Raw genomic sequence first — 17480 nt, forward strand, 5'->3', positions numbered from 1 at the left:
GGTTTTTGTGGCCTATCTTATTGGCTACTAGAGGTCCTTGTTACTGGGAAAAGTTATTTTTCTTTTATTGTGATTAACATTGTTCCATGTAAATCATGGAAGGAAGGAAGAATACAAAGGATATACGCCAGTGGTCCTAATTTCCTTATTAATATTGTTTCTCCTAATTTTTTTAATGCTTACACGAAATGGACCTTTGAATCTGACTGCAATCGATCTGTTTCGTTCTCAGTTGCTTTCTCGAGTGTGGGAGTCTCAAGTCATTGCGTTCGTCATGAGCCAATATACCTAAAATGGATAGCGGATGGCGTTCCTCGTAAAAAAAACAGAAGGGCTTCCCATTGTTAATTGTTAACCGAATATCTGTAAAATATGACAGTTTTAATGGCTAAATTGCAATTAATTGCATGAGCCTGATAATTTTATTACATCGAATGTGACACAACCATTCTCGTCAGTTAATGATCTTGGAATTCAAGCTCAATTTCTTTATCTCAGTATTTGATTTCTGTACGACTCTAAACCAAATTGTCAGTTTTTGACTGAGCAAGTTGTGCTAACCAACACTTAAATATTTCCCCGTTTGCATAAACATGATACATGTACTGCCACTTTTTTCTCCTTGGTACTCAACTCGGGTACTGTCTCTCTTTACTTCGAGTTAATCTTACTCCTCTACCTTCTTCTCCTGTAAGCAAAACCCACTAGAGAGACAATGAGATCTGAGCCTCTTGTTCATGTCTTTCTTGTTTCTTTTCCAGGCCAAGGCCATGTCAATCCTCTTCTTAGACTTGGCAAGCGCCTTGCTTCAAAGGGCTTGCTTGTCACGTTCTCTACACCCGAAAGCTTTGGAAAACAGATGACGAAAGCCAACAACATGATCACGGACGAGCCAACCCCAGTTGGTGATGGCTTTATCCGGTTTGAATTCTTCAAGGATGGCTGGGACGAGGATGATCCAAGACGCGCAGACCTTGACCAATACATGACTCAACTGGAGCTAGTGGCCAGAGATGAGATTCCTCGCATGATCAAGAAATACGCAGAGCAAAACCGCCCTGTGTCTTGCTTCATCAACAACCCCTTCATTCCTTGGGCATCTGATGTTGCTGAAAGCCTCGGCATTCCTTCTGCAATGCTTTGGGTGCAATCTTGTGCGTGTTTTGCGGCATACTACCATTACCATCATGGGTTAGTGCCGTTTCCTAGTGAAAGTGATCCTGAAATTGACGTTCAGTTGCCCGCCATGCCACTTCTCAAGTACGATGAAGTTCCTAGTTTCTTGCATCCTTCAACTCCTTACCCTTTCTTGAGGAGGGCCATTCTTGGTCAGTTTAAGAACCTTAATAAGCCTTTTTGTGTAATGATGGACACTTTCCAGGAACTCGAGCCTGAAATCATTGAATACATGTCTAAGTTTTGCCCTATACAGCCTGTTGGTCCGCTGTTCAAGAACCATAAAGTATCAAACAGCACAGTTCGCTGTGACATCATGAAAGCCGATGACTGCATCGAGTGGCTGGACTCAAAACGAGCCTTATCAGTGATATACATCTCGTTTGGCTCTATTGCTTACTTGAAACAGGAACAAGTGGATGAAATAGCTCATGCGCTGTTAAACACTGGTCTCTCATTCTTGTGGGTCATGAAACCGCCGGCTAAAAGCCTTGGCCTTCCAACCCACACTTTGCCTGAAGGCTTCTTGGAGAAAGTAGGTGATAAGGGCAAGATTGTGCAATGGAGTCCACAAGAGAAGGTGCTAACTCACCCCTCGGTTTCCTGCTTTGTGTCGCATTGCGGCTGGAACTCAACGATGGAGGCACTCTCATCTGGTATGCCGATTATTGCGTTTCCTCAATGGGGCGATCAGGTGACCGATGCTGTTTACTTGGTTGATGTGTTCAAGACTGGTGTGAGAATGTGCCGTGGAGAGGCAGCAAACAGGATAATTCCAAGGGAAGAGGTGGAGAAATGCTTGCTGGAAGTGACGCAGGGGACAAAGGCAGCAGAGATGAAGGAGAACGCCTTGAAGTGGAAGGCAGCAGCGGAGGCAGCGGTGGCGGATGGCGGTTCCTCTGATAGGAACATACAAGCCTTCATTGATGAGGTGAAACGGAGAAGCACGACAATTCACACCGACACTGAAGCAGCTGCTAAGAACTTTGTCAATGGGTCTACTTCAAGAGAACGGACAGCGAAGCCAAGCAATGGGAAGTTAGGATTGGTGGAGTTATGATAGCGCTGGACACGTGTCATGAAAGGATTGCATGTCTCAAGATGATGTTAATTTGGTTTTAATGAATTAGAAAAGCATTTATTAGGATCTTATTATGTACGTGTTTTTCTACCTTTTCTTTTTGTTCGTTCACTTGCAAGACGAAATATTGGGCACACTTGCTGTAATTTGCTATCCTAATGACCTAATGTATCTCCTTAATTAATCATGATCATGTGCTAGCTAGCTGAATTCGCAACTGCTTAATTAGTTTATCCTGGTCCTCAATTGGCTTTCTTCAGCCTAACTAAGTGTTTATATGTAGAATGGAGTACAGTCTCTGCACTGGATGGTGAGTAGCACTTGGGTTGGCAAATTTGTACAACAACCTAATTTTGTTTGGGTTTGCTGTCTTGAGTATTTACTTTATGTTACTAACCCTATACACCATAATCTTTTTTAGGTCACACTAGTTTAATTTGTTCCTCTCTGGGTATATTAGTACAAAATTATAGGACATTGGCTCGGTTTGCTTAGCTTGAATTTTATCGGACGAGTACAACAAGGATTGTGCTTATTCACTGTCAGAGGAACAATTCTTTCATTTGCTGTTAGAATGACAGTCCATGTTAATATTTTTTAACCTGGTTGACAAATTTCTCCTTTACCTAAGACGAACGAGATTCGAAGGAAGTTATCAATTTAACAAGAACCCAGACGGGGTAAACCTTACGTAAGTGTTGGATCATTGAGGAATTACTTGTTCTTTCATTCTTCCAGGTGAGTATGGTTTTAATTTAAGTTGGCACTCTTCACTTTCCATATTTGTGCTAAATAGATTTGCTATTGGCTATTGAGAAATTTCCAATTTAATTGTATGGGCACTAAAACTCAGCATATTCATCTGCTATAAAGCAATATTGTAACGAAACATCAATAGAGATTCATCAATTATTACATTAAAATCTATCTCTTATCGCCTAATACCTCCCCTTAGAGATATATGCTCACAAATAGTAATACTCAAATAAAAGTTAGTACCGAATTCTTAGTTAAATTTGTCTTCTCATCCGTAAAGATACAAATTAATATAAAAAACAAATAACTCTTAGCAACACAATCAAAACAGAATTGCTTTATCTCAAGAGTTAAAAAAAGATAAGTTTGCCTTTGTCTAAAGAATTTGACAACTTACTCCAGCAAACCATTTGGTAAGTCGTCTTTTTTTCCTTTTTGGAAAGCACTAAAAAATATCATTGCAAATCGGAGCAAGAAAGGACAGTCACAGGTTACATGACAAAAACCACAATTGACAAAATGTAAAAGATTGTGGTAAGTCGTTTTTATAAATATTAAAATTGAAAATTTTTAGTTGAATTTAAACCATTTTAGTTGATAAATTAAACACTGTTATTATAAGTAATATGAGATTCAGTTGAATTCAACATTTATGATAATAATACTAACTCATATAAAGTAATTTTATATTTACGCGTTAATTGTTGCTTCATTTTTATTAAATTTTGTTGCAAGAAGGAGCAAATGAGTTGAAAAAAAAAAAAGAACTTTTCGTTCGAAATTAACTACAATAGTGAAGATTTTATGGCCCACATAATAAAATTAATCCCTATTAGTTAATCATAAGAAGTTTGAAACAACAAAAACTTGTTAGACAAGATAGTGGGCTACCTGATTTCAAACCAAGAATAATAAAACTGAAGAAACAAAAAATTTGATATAGATAAAAAAACCAACACCTTCATTTTATCTAGGAGTCTTGTCCTTTAGCTAAAAAAACCAACACGCTCCACTCTCAAACTCCCTAAAACAGTGTGAGGTATTCAGTTTTAGGTATATTGAGTAATATGGAATTTACAATGCATAACTACGGTCTTAATTTAGGTAAGAATATAATTATATATATATATATGTTAAAATAGTTTTTATTTGATGTACTATTAGTCTATAGTTTTTATACATTGTTACTTCATCAAAATGTGTCATCTCATTAATGAGGTAAAATAAAAAATTTTAGTGACTTAAAATCAAATATTAAAAAATTTATAATAACTAATTAAACAAAAAATAATTTTTTTTCCACTTTTTTAAGGAACATTTTGGTGAATTGATAGTGGAGTTGGAGAGAGATAAAAAAAAGGAAAGCAAGAAAAAGAACTTTGAAAGATAGAAAAGCGAAAATATGTTATTTATTGTTTAATTAATTATTATAAATTTTTTAATATTTAATTTTAAATCTTAATAATTGTTTATTTTACTTTATTAAAAAGGTGAAACATTTTGGTGAACTGATAATATATAGTCAATACATCAAATATAAATCTATGTTAGTAAATTTTTTTTTTTAATCTAAACTACCTCGCATGCTTACTAATTTTGAAAGAAGGCTTCTTTTGCTTTATAATGAGTTTGGGTAAATTGAAACGTAGGTCGAAGGTGTGAAAGCGGAGGGACAAAGAACACGGATTCTTTTGCTTTATAATGATTTTAGGTATAAATTGAAACCTAGGTCAAAGGGGAGGGAAAAAGAATAATTCCGTTGCCGGGAATCGAACCCGGGTCTCCTGGGTGAAAGCCAGACATCCTAGCCGCTGGACGACAACGGATTTAATGCCATAATAAGATTAGTAACTTCCTCATCGTTAAGATTTTTTGTTTTCTTCTTCCAGCCTTGACGGCCCAAGGCCAGGAATAGTGGGGACGAACCTCTGTTGTGTTCACGTGATAGCAACTAGGAAAATCCAGTGGAAACGTAGATTAAGACAATTGTACCACACTGACACTGATGCAGGTGCCGGGAAGTTTGTCAACTGGTCCACTTGAGCAGAACGGACTGCGAGGGCAGGCAATGGGAAGTTAGGGTTGGTGGAGTCACACAAACGGTGAAATCATGTCATGAAAGGATTGGAGGACTCTAGATGATATTAATTTGTTTTTAGTAAGTTAGGAAAGCATTTATTAGGATCTTATGTACGTGTTGTACCTTTTCTTTTTGTTCGTTCATTTGCAAGATGAAATATTGGGCACCCTTGCTGTAATTTGCTATCCTAACGACCTAATGTATCCCCTTAATTAATCATGAGCTAGCTATCTGAATTCGCAACTGCTTAATTAATTAGTTTATCCTGGCCCTCATTTAGTTTTCTTCAGCCTAATTAAGTGGTTATATGTAGTACGGAGTACAGTATCTGATAACACTTGGGCTGGCAAATTTGCACAAAAACCTAACTTCGTTAGGGTTTGTTCTCTGGAGTATACACTTTATGCTACTTTACCCTGCATACCATAATATTTTTTTAGGACACACTACTTTAGTTTGTGCCTCTCTTCATATATACACTAGTACAAATTAAAAGACATTGACTCGGTTTGCTTAGCTTTAATTTCATCGAACAAGTACAACAAGTACTACAAGGATTGTACTTATTTACTGTGAAAGTAATAATTCTTTTCATTTGCTGATAGAATGACAGTCCATATTAATATTTTTTAACCTAATTGGCATATTTCTCATTTACCTAAGACGAAAGAGATTCGGAAGAAGTTATCAATATAACAAGAACCCATACGAGGTAAACCTTACATAAGTGTTGGATCAATGAAGAATTACTTTGCTCTTCTTACATTCTTCAAAGGCAAGTGAGTATGGTTTTAATTTTCAGTTGGTGCCCAAAACTCGGCATATTCATCTGCTACCCTGTGCCAGTCATCTATATAAAGCAATATTGTAACAAAACATCGATAGAGATTATCCAATGATTAGATCAAAATCTATTTATTATCGTCTAATACCTCTCCTTAGAGATATATGCTCACAAATAGTAATATTCAAATAAAAACTAATAACAAAGTTTTAACTAAATTTGTCTTCTGATCCATCAGGATACAAAGTAAAATAAAAAACAAAAAACTCTCAACGAACAATTAAAATAGATTTGTTTTATATCAAGAGTTAAAAAAAAAGGTTTGTCTTTGTATAAAGAATTTGACAGCTTGTTCCAACAAACCATTTGGTACATCGTTATTATAAATATTAAAACTAAAATTTTAAAGTTTAATTTAAGTTATTTCAATTAATAAACTAAATATTGTTATTATAAGTCATATGAGATTCATCTGAATTTACTATTTATAATAATTATAATAATAATAACTCGTATAAAGTAATTTTATATTTATTCGTTAATTGTTATTTCGATTTGATTAAATTTTGTTACCTCAGATGAAGGAGCAAATGAGTTGGAAAAAAGAATTTTTCATTCAGAATTAACTACTTAATAGTGAAGATTTTATGGCCCACGTAATGAAATTAATCTCAATTAGTTAGTCATAGGAAGTTTGAAACAACAAAAACTTGTTAGACGAGACAGTGGTCTACTTGATTTTAAACCAAGAATAATAAAACTGAAGAAACAAAAAATTTGATATAGCTCACAAAAACTTTGTTTTATAAGCAATGATTCCCATTCCTTTCTCCTTCAATTCAATCTCCCATTTCCTTTAATATCTTTGTAGCCAGGACGCGATGGCATTTAGTAATTTAAGCTCGTCCACCACCGGAATGGAAGGTCAAGGCATCGTGGAGGAGATCTGTCTTAAATTTCCTCCCAAAGTCAGCTCTCCAGGCTTGGCTGCATACATCTTGAGCAACGAACAAAATGAAAAATTCACAGACTTTGCTGCGCCAAGACTTCATTTGCAGATGATTGTCATTTTTGCTCTCACTCAAATTATTCATTATCTGCTTAAACACCTGGGATTGCCAATTTTCATCTCCCAAATTCTTGTATGTGCATTCTCTCATATTTCTTCCCCTTTTTTCTTTTCTTTTTTTTTTTTATATTTTAATAGTTAATTCACGACTGGGAAATTCTAACAGCGGGTTGTCAACTTTTTCTTAATGCAGGCAGGGATATTACTCGGTCCTATGGTTTTCAAGGGTCATAATTCATTGGTTACAATGTCAGAGGATAGTGTTCAGGTTCTCGGTACGGTGGCATCCTTGGGATATATATTCTTTTTGTTTTTAAGTGGGGTGAAGATGGACCTGAGCATGACATACAAAGCTGGAAGGAAGGCCGTCTGCATTGGTTTACTAACAGTGGTGGTGCCTCTGACATTTTCTTTGATAACGGTTAAGGCCCTCAGCACAGACGAATTGTTTAAAAACAACAGTTTCTTTCTTGCAGTAACTTATTCCGGAACTTCATTTCCGGTCATACATTGCCTTCTCAGTGAGCTGAAAATCCTGAATTCAGAACTTGGCAGGCTAGGACTCTCAGCAGCACTTGTCAGTGACATGGCGTCATTAGTTCTTATGAATCTCAGCCAATGGGTGAAGGTAGCGCAAGAAAAATCAGCAACACTGGTTCTCAAGGATTTTGGACTGGCTATAGCCTTTTTTTTAGTAGTGGCATTTGTGTTGCGACCGGGGATGAAATGGATGGTGAAACGCACGCCTGAGGGTGGCCAGATAAAAGATGTATTCCTTTATGCCGTCATTTTGGGGTTCATGTCGTCACCTAGGATTACTGGAATCTTTAATATATTCCTTCTCTTTGGTCCATTTATCCTGGGATTGGCTGTCCCAGATGGACCCCCTTTGGGATCTGCTCTGGTCGAAAAGTTGGACCCTGTTGTTTCAGGGTTGTTTTTGCCTTTGTTTGCATCAACATGTGGCATGAGGATTGATTTGTCTTACCTCAAAGAGAGTAAGGAATATGCACAACACCAAGCAATTGCTGCTGTTGTAGCACTTATTGTCAAATTTGGGGTCTCTCTAGCGCTGCCCTTATTATGCAAGATGCCCATGAGGGATTCTTTGGCACTTGCTTGTATAATGATGTCCAAAGGTATTGTTGAGATGGCTTCGTATAGCTTCTTGAATGACAACATGGTTATATCTCAGGATGTATTCGCTTTCATGTCTATTATCATCGTTTTGTTAGCAAGCATTGTGCCACTGCTTGTGAAAAGACTCTATGATCCTTCGAGGAAGTATATAGGCTACCAGAAAAGGAGCATCATCCATTCCAAGCTCAATGAGGAGCTGCGGATGATTGGCTGCATTCACGTACCGGGTAATGTCAATTCTATCATTAACATTTTGAATGCCTCCTGTCCAAACAGAGAAAACCCCATTGCTCTTGACGTCCTTCACCTTGTTAAGCTCAGTGGACGTGCCACACCACTTTTCATTGCACATCAAAAGCACACGAAAACCCTGTCTAACAAATCTTACTCTGAGAACGTTGTCCTAGCTTTTAATCAGTTTGAACGAGACAATTGGGAAGCTGTATCAGTGAATGTTTTCACCGCAGTCTCTCCGCCAAATTTAATGTATGAGGATATATGCAATCTCGCCTTAGACAAGCTCACATCCTTTATACTGCTTCCATTTCACCGCAGATGGTATATTGACGGAAGCATTGAATCTGAAGGCCAAGCCATCAGGAGCCTGAATTGTAGCATCCTAGAAAGGGCGCCTTGCTCAGTAGGGATCCTTGTCGAAGGCCGTCGCCATCTAAAACGCTCCAATTCGAGAGACATATTATCTTCAGAATCATCATCATACAGCATCGCTGTGATTTTCTTAGGGGGTAAAGATGATAGGGAGGCGCTAGCGTTAGCCAAACGCATTTCCCAAGGTCAAAGGGTTAACCTTACTGTTATTCATCTCAAAGCCACCAATGGTTTAGGCGCTGTCCTAAGTGATTCTGATAGACTTCTTGATGATGAGATGTTGAGGGGTGTTAAGGAAAGTGGATATATAAGATACGTAGATGAGCAAGTAAATGATGGGCCCGAAACTTCATCGTTTCTTCGATCCATTGCGGATAACTACCAGCTTATCATTGTTGGGAGACGATACGACACGGAAGATCCCCGAACTTTAGGCCTCGAGGAATGGAGTGAATTTCAAGAGATTGGAATCATTGGAGACCTGCTTTCATCTGCAGATTTTGGTGGCAATTATTCTGTGTTGATTGTGCAACAACAACAACAACTGCTTAAGTCCCAATATAAATGATGTTCTAAAGTTGCCATTTGCTTTCCCTACTCATATCCTTAGGCTGTTCGATGTGGGTTAGTGTTAGCCAAAGACTTGTAAATTTGAGACTTGCCTTTGGGTGGTTCTAACAACTTGAAATATTTGATGAAGTTGGTACAGTGTTTGACCAATTGTGCAATCCGACTTGTAGAGAAAAAAAAAAATGGACACGCTTTCTGATTTCTTTACAAAAAAAAAAAAAGCTCAAAGAGGACAACAACCAAACCTCTTTTATTGCGACATATTTCATTGGTAATTTGGCATGATTTGCTCATGTTTATAAGCTTGATTTTCACGTGCTTTTAGTTTATGTTGATTACCTCTTTAACAAACTCGAAGAAAAGATGAAGATTCTATTCCCTCAATGGTCAAAATCATTTCAGAGACGTGACAAAAATATTGTGCATTAAGTCATTACATTGCATGTGTTTTGTATAAACTTATTGAAACTGTAGGGCGTAATTAATTAAGTACTAATATATTCAATTCATTAGAAAAGTTAAGGAACATTCAAATATTAAATTAATTGTAATAAGTTCATAGAAGCAAAAAATTTCAATTGAATTAGTATCACTTTGTCAAAGAAAGATGGAAAATCAATATCTACCAGAAAGAAAAGATAAGCTCAAATGGTACTCCACCTAACGGAGGACATGCAAACAATCAAATTGAAGTGTAACGCATGTTAGAATGAAAAACAAGTTACAAATTGCTAATTTGAAATTTGGAATACTATGATTGAAACATTTAATTCAATTAGGTGTCGTATCAGCTTTTCCATTGATGTTACCGATTCGTCTCAAATACCATATATTGGCTTTTCCATGTGTTAAGGCAGCTTTTCTTTGCTGATATATCTGTAATTTTGATTAAAAATATCAGGCAGTACAAGCTTTTATCCATGTGCTCTACTCGAAGTGCACAAAACTACTCAATATTTTTCTGGTCCCAGATGAAGTCGATTGCTGGCAGAATATGCAGTGAAGGACTACTGAAGGGTTAGAAATATCTCGCAACTAAAGAAATTAAAAAAGAAAAGCTGAAAAGCATTTGATTTAATGTAAGTGAGGGTTATTCCTTATAATTTAAACAGGTGTAATCACATTTTAATGTTTGGTTTGTATAAAGTAAATGATAAAGTTATATCATTGTAACGTGATTACAATGAGAGAAGGTAATTGCATTACAATAAGAGAATGGAATGTTATTCCTTTCCCTCACAAAGGGAAAATTACATATTTTTTCTTTCTCTAATTGTCCATCTAATTGCCTTGACCCTCTTCTTCTTTTTCTTATTGGGAATCTCATAGTTTTTGAATGTTCTATATGCTTACAGGTTAACTGAAGATTTTCAACAATTCTTTTTTCTCTGTCACTAGGATTTCAAGTATTAAAAACCAAAAAAGTGAGATAAAAATCTAACACAGTTTTCCTAATATTACTAGACATTCCACAAAGATCAAGAAAATCTACCAAAAGGAAAAACCCAATATTAAGATCAATCAAACTAGGGTTTCAATTTAGAATTGAGTCAGGAAAAAGAAACAGAATAAAGCTTCAAATTGCCTGCAAACAAGATCAACGAAAGCAAGATCAGCGAAAACGCTCAAGAAGTACACAGATAGAAGAAATTAAAATACTAAAAGTCTAAAACAATAAACGATGCATGCACTATATACTGGTTTTGTTTTGGGAATCTCATGGATTTTGTTTTGTGGAATGTTCTATATACTTGTTTTGACCATGTATGTGCTTTATGTATTGTTCTTAACGATGGATCTGAATTCAACGATGGGTGCAAGGAGGAACAAGAGAAAAAAGATGAAAAAAATAAAATAAAAATAAACCTATAGTTCAATCAATGATGGGTGCAAGGAGGGAGTTGAGAGAAGAAAAAAAAGAAGGAAAGAAAAAAAGAAGAAGTAGACAAACAGAAAAAGGAAAGTGGAGTTTTGTGCCAAAAAAATTAATTTTATTTGTTAAATAAAATAAAAATAATTAAATGTATGATTGATAAATTATATATCTATAATATATATAAAAGTAGGATGTTTTAATTTTTTTTTAATTTTTTTCAATTGAGTCTTCAATTGAATGATAAGTGTCATTTAATTAGAACTCCTTTTTATTTTTTTGACCTTTCGTTTNGATAAAAAAATTTTGAAAACAATAATTTCTAACTTTTAATACTTAGAAGATAGATTCATTTAATATTTATCAATTATAATTTAATATTATTTTTTATCTATATTTTCTTATTCTATATGAACCTGAATCCATAGTATATAGATATATCTTTTATACATAAATGTTTAAATTTTAATAAATATCCATCCAATTCATTATATATAAGTAAGATAATTGATTGGGTCAATTGATTGACATTTGTCATTCTTAATTAAATTAATTTTTTTACACCTTATGTCAAAACTACATTGTTTTTGACATTTAAAGGGTTTTTTTTCTTTTTTCTTTTATTTATTTTAGTAAAAATATTTGAAATAATAATTTTTAACTTTTAATGTTTATAAGATATATTAATTTAATATTTATCAATTACAATTTAATATTATTTTTCGTCTATGTTCTCTTATTCTGTATCAACCTGAATCTATAGTATATATATATATTTTTTATATATGAATGTTTAAATTCTAATAAACATCCATCTAATTCATTGAACAAAATAAAAAGGTTAAAAAGATCTACTCATTTCTCAATATACATAGCACACAGTCATTATTGAATAAATAAAACAATTGAATTTGATAACTTTTAATCATTCATTTTATATATAAAAAATATTAATACTAACAATTACTAACTATTTTATATTGATAGGATCTTTACATTATACTGTTATCTTATATTCTACAACTGTTTATTTTAATCTATTAATAGTATAGGTTATATACTTTCTCATTTTTAAATAGTTTATTATATATCTAATAATCTTTGATAAGATTATTATCTTTTTTGGATAAATTCTATTTTAAATAAGATAACTAATTGGGTCAATTGGTTGTCATTCTCAATTGAATTAATTTTTTTTACACCTTATGTTAAAGTTGTGTTGTTTTTTTACATTTGAAGGATTTTTTTATTTTTATTTATTTTAGTAAAAAAAATACTTGAAAACAATAATTTTTAATTTTTAATATTTAGAATATAGATTCATTTAATATTTATCAATTACAATTTAATATTATTTTTTGTTTATATCCTCTTATTCTGCATGAACCTGAATCCATAGTATTTAAACATCTTTTAGTCATTCATTTTATATATAAAAGATATATTATTATAAATTAGTAACTATTTTATATTGATAGGAACTTTATATTATACGGTTGCCTTATATTGTACAACTGTTTATCTTAATCTGTCAATAGTACATGTTATATACTCTCTCATTTTTTAATATTCTACTGTTTTATAATCATATATGTAGGTGCAAATTTTCGGTAATTGAAATCAGAACAAATAATTATTTTTAATTAATATCAGTTTATTTTTTCCTCTATCAATAAAAATCAGACATTCATGCAGTTGATTAATACAATATTGCTTTCCCTACAAACTCTTTTAAAGGTACCAAATTGAAATCAACTTTAACATAATCAATATTTTTTTTGATATTTTTCGTAGCATAGCTACGGGCACCATCTTAGTAAATTTTAAAATAAAGAGCATATGAATTTATTAGAAATGATAAATGGTTATATAAATGTGTGATTAATATTAATGGATTAATTACTTTAAATTAATTAATTAGATATTTAATTCATTCATTTATAAAATAATTTAAATTAACTAAATTAATTCTTTAAAATTTAATTAATTTATTAAAAATAAGTTATTTTGTAATTTCACATTTAAATATTTAAATAATTAGTATTCAAATATTACATTATTTTTGTCATGCTATTATTTATTATTTTGAGAGATAAAGTGAAAAGTTAAAAAGTTACATTAAAAAAAAATATAAGTTTATTCAACTTTATATTTTGATAGATAAAGATCTGCAAATTTATATTACATTTTTAATAAAATGCTTCAAAACCAAACACTACGATATAAATTTTTCAGCAATCATATTTCCTGCAATATCACTTTCTCATGTTATACAAAACGTTGCATGGTTATTTTTCCAACAATCATATTCTCAGCAATCGCATACCTAGCAAAAGCAAGTGAGTATGATTTTAATTTTCAGTTGGCACTCTTTACTTTTCATATTTGTGCTAAATAAATTTGCTATTGGCTATTGAGAAATTTCAAATTTAATTGTATGGGGCACTAAAACTCGCCATAGTCATCTGCTACCCTTTGCCAGTCATTTATATGAAGCAATATTGTAACAAAACGTCAGCAGAGATTCATCAATGATTAGATCAAAATCTATCTATTATCGCTAACTACCTTCCCTTAGAGATATATGCTCACAAATAGTAATACTCAAATAAAAGCTAGTAGCAAACTCTTAGCTAAATTTGTCTTTTAATCCGTCAAGATACAAATTAAAATAAAAAATAAAAAACTTTCAGGAGCATAATAAAACAGATTTGCTTTATCTCAGGAGTGAAAGAAAATTTTAAAAGATAAGTTTCCCTTTGTCTAAAGAGTTTAACAACTTACTGCAACAAACCATTTGTTAAGTTGTTCTTATAAATATTAAAACTGAATTTTTAAGTTCAATTTATGTTATTTCAGTTAATAAACTAAATAATGTTAGTATAAGTCATATGAGATTTATCTGAATTTAACATTTACAATAATAATACTAACTCTATAAAGTATATTTACTCATTCATTATTACTTTGTTTTGATTAAATTTTGTTTCGTAAGAGAAAGGAGCAAATGAGTTGGAAGAAAGGACTTTCCCTTTGGAATTAACTACTTAATACTGAAGATTTTATGGCCCACGTAATAAAATCAATTGCAATTAGTTGATCATAGGAAGTTTGAAACAACAAAAACTTGTTAGACAATACGGCGGTCTACCTGATTTCAAACCAAGAATAATAAAACTGAAGAAACAAAAACATTGATATAGCTTACGAAAACCTTGTTTTATAAGCAATGATTACCATTCCTTTCTCATTCAATTCAATCTCCAATTCCCTTCAATATCTTTGTAGCCAGGACGCGATGGCGTTTAGTAATTTAAGCTCGTCCACCACCGGAATGGAAGGTCAAGGCATAGTGGAGCAGGTCTATCTTAAATTTCCTCCCAAAGTCAGCTCTCCAGGCTTGGCTGCATACATCTTGAGCAACGAACAAAATGAAAAATTCACAGACTTTGCTGCGCCAAGACTTCATTTCCAGATGATTGTCATTTTTGCTCTCACTCAAATTATTCATTATCTGCTTAAACACCTGGGATTGCCAATTTTCATCTCCCAAATTCTTGTATGTGCATGCTCTCATATTTCTTCCCTTTTTCTCTCTTTTTTTTTTTTATATTTTTAATAGTTGATTCACGACTAGGCAATTCTAACAGAGGGTTGTCAACTATTTCTTAATGCAGGCAGGGATATTACTCGGTCCTATGGTTTTCAAGGGTCATAATTCATTGGTTACAATGTCAGAGGATAGTGTTCAGGTTCTCGGTACGGTGGCATCCTTGGGCTATATATTCTTTTTGTTTTTAAGTGGGGTGAAGATGGACCTGAGCATGACATACAAAGCTGGAAGGAAGGCTGTCTGCATTGGTTTACTAACAGTGGTGGTGCCTCTGACATTTTCTTTGATAACGGTTAAGGCCCTCAGCCCAGACGACGAATTGTTTAAAAACAACAGTTTCTTTCTTGCAGTAACATATTCCGGAACTTCATTTCCGGTCATACATTGCCTTCTCAGTGAACTGAAAATCCTGAATTCAGAACTTGGCAGGCTAGGACTCTCAGCAGCACTTGTCAGTGACATGGCGTCATTAGTTCTTATGAATCTCAGCCAATGGGTGAAGGTAGCGCAAGAAAAATCAGCAACACTGGTTCTCAAGGATTTTGGACTGCTATAGCCTTTTTTATAGTAGTGGCATTTGTGTTGCGACCGGGGATGAAATGGATGGTGAAACGCACGCCTGAGGGTGGCCAGATAAAAGATGTGTTCCTTTATGCCGTTATTTTGGGGTTCATGTCGTCACCTAGGATTACCGGAATCTTTAATATATTCCTTCTCTTTGGCCCGTTTATTCTGGGATTGGCTGTCCCAGATGGACCCCCATTGGGATCTGCTCTGGTCGAAAAGTTGGACCCTGTTGTTTCAGGGTTGTTTTTGCCTTTGTTTGCATCAACATGTGGCATGAGGATTGATTTGTCTTACCTCAAAGAGAGCAAGGAATATGCACAACACCAAGCAATTGCTGCTGCTGTAGCACTTATTGTCAAATTTGGGGTCTCTCTAGCGCTGCCCTTTTTATGCAAGATGCCCATGAGTGATTCTCTGGCACTTGCTTGTATAATGATGTCCAAAGGTATTGTTGAGATGGCTTCGTATAGCTTCTTGAATGACAACATGGTTATATCTCAGGATGTATTCGCTTTCATGTCTATTATCATCGTTTTGTTAGCAAGCATTGTGCCACTGCTTGTGAAAAGACTCTATGATCCTTCAAGGAAGTATGTAGGCTACCAGAAAAGGAGCATCATCCATTCCAAGCTCAATGAGGAGCTGCGAATGATTGGCTGTATTCACGTACCGGGTAATGTCAATTCTATCATTAACATTTTGAATGCCTCCTGTCCAAGCAGAGAAAACCCTATTGCTCTTGACGTCCTTTACCTCGTTAAGCTCCGTGGACGTGCCACACCACTTTTCATTGCACATCAAAAGCACAAGAAAACCCTGTCTAACAAATCTTACTCTGAGAACGTTGTCCTAGCTTTTAATCAGTTTGAACGAGACAATTGGGAAGCTGTATCAGTGAATGTTTTCACCGCAGTCTCTCCCCCAAATTTAATGTATGAGGATATATGCAATCTCGCCCTAGACAAGCTCACATCCTTTATACTGCTTCCATTTCACCGCAGATGGTATATTGACGGACGCATTGAATCTGAAGACCAAGCCATCAGGAGCCTGAATGGTAGCATCCTAGAAAGGGCGCCTTGCTCGGTAGGGATCCTTGTTGAAGGCCGTCGCCATCTAAAACGCTCCAATTCGAGAGACATATTATCTTCAGAATCATCATCATACAGCATCGCTGTGATTTTCTTAGGGGGTAAAGATGATAGGGAGGCGCTAGCGTTAGCCAAACGCATTTCCCAAGATCAAAGGGTTAACCTTACTATTATTCATCTCAAAGCTACCGATGGTTTAGGCGCCGTCCTAGTTGATTCTGATAGACTTCTTGATGATGAGATGTTGAGGCGTGTTAAGGAAAGTGGATATATAAGATACGTAGATGAGCAAGTAAATGATGGGCCTGAAACTTCATCGTTTCTTCGATCGATTGCGGGTAACTATCAGCTTATCATTGTTGGGAGACGATACAACACGGAAGATCCCCGAACTTTAGGTCTCGAGGAATGGAGTGAATTTCAAGAGATTGGAATCATTGGAGACCTGCTTTCATCTGCAGATTTTGGTGGCAATTATTCTGTGTTGATTGTGCAACAACAACAACTAAGGGCTGCTTAAGTCCCAATATACATGATGTTCTAAAGTTGCCATTTGCTTTCCCTACTCACATCCTTAGGATGGTTCGATGTGCGTCAGTATTTGCCAAAGTCTTGTAAATTTGAGACTTGCCTTTGCGTGGTTCTAACAACTTGAAATATTTGATGAAGTTGGGACAGTGTTTGACCGCAGTGCACAATCCGACTTGTAGCGAAAAAAAAATGGAATCGCTTTCTGATTTTTTTCAAAAGAAAAAAAAAAGGCTCAAAGAGGACAATAACTAGAAGCGGAGGGAAAGGGGGCTAGTAGGAGCCCTGCCTCTCTCCTTTCAAAAGTTTTAAAATCTTATAATTTTTCCTCGTTTTTATTTTTAAATTTTTAAATTTTGTTTTTATGTTTTAAAAAAAATTTATAATTTCAACATTGAACATTTTGTTTTCACCCTCTAAATATAAAATCTTGACTCCATCATTGACAACAACCATACCTCTTTTATTGAGACATTTGATTGGTAATTTGGCATGATTTGCTCATGTCTATAAGCTTGATCTTCTGGTGCTTTTGGTCTTTGT

General features: G+C 34.5%; 2 protein-coding genes, 1 non-coding gene and 1 pseudogene across 3 annotated transcripts; 3 read left to right on the forward strand and 1 right to left on the reverse strand.

Moving 5' to 3' along the window:
* On the forward strand, nucleotides 399–2490 carry LOC18608014 (limonoid UDP-glucosyltransferase). The gene has a single exon (XM_018116491.1). The coding sequence runs from the start codon at nucleotides 716–718 to the stop codon at nucleotides 2234–2236; it is 1521 nt and encodes a 506-aa protein (XP_017971980.1). The 5' UTR covers nucleotides 399–715; the 3' UTR covers nucleotides 2237–2490.
* On the reverse strand, nucleotides 4768–4839 carry TRNAE-UUC. Its single transcript has one exon. It is a non-coding gene; the product is annotated as a tRNA-Glu (tRNA).
* Nucleotides 6759–9382, forward strand: LOC18608015 (cation/H(+) antiporter 4). Its single transcript, XM_018115221.1, has 2 exons — nucleotides 6759–7019; nucleotides 7140–9382. The coding sequence occupies exons 1-2, from the start codon at nucleotides 6759–6761 to the stop codon at nucleotides 9261–9263; spliced, it is 2385 nt and encodes a 794-aa protein (XP_017970710.1). The 3' UTR covers nucleotides 9264–9382.
* On the forward strand, nucleotides 14437–17089 carry LOC18608016 (annotated as a pseudogene).

This window comes from Theobroma cacao, chromosome 2, assembly GCF_000208745.1.
Source record: "Theobroma cacao cultivar B97-61/B2 chromosome 2, Criollo_cocoa_genome_V2, whole genome shotgun sequence".
NCBI lineage: Eukaryota > Viridiplantae > Streptophyta > Magnoliopsida > Malvales > Malvaceae > Theobroma > Theobroma cacao.

Coding starts and splice junctions, on each gene's coding strand:
- LOC18608015 (XM_018115221.1), top strand. CDS start 6,759: ATGGCATTTAGTAATTTAAGCTCGTCCACCACCGGAATGGAAGGTCAA. Junction 7,020..7,139: donor TTTTCATCTCCCAAATTCTT/GTATGTGCATTC, acceptor TTCTTAATGCAG/GCAGGGATATTACTCGGTCC.
- LOC18608014 (XM_018116491.1), top strand. CDS start 716: ATGAGATCTGAGCCTCTTGTTCATGTCTTTCTTGTTTCTTTTCCAGGC.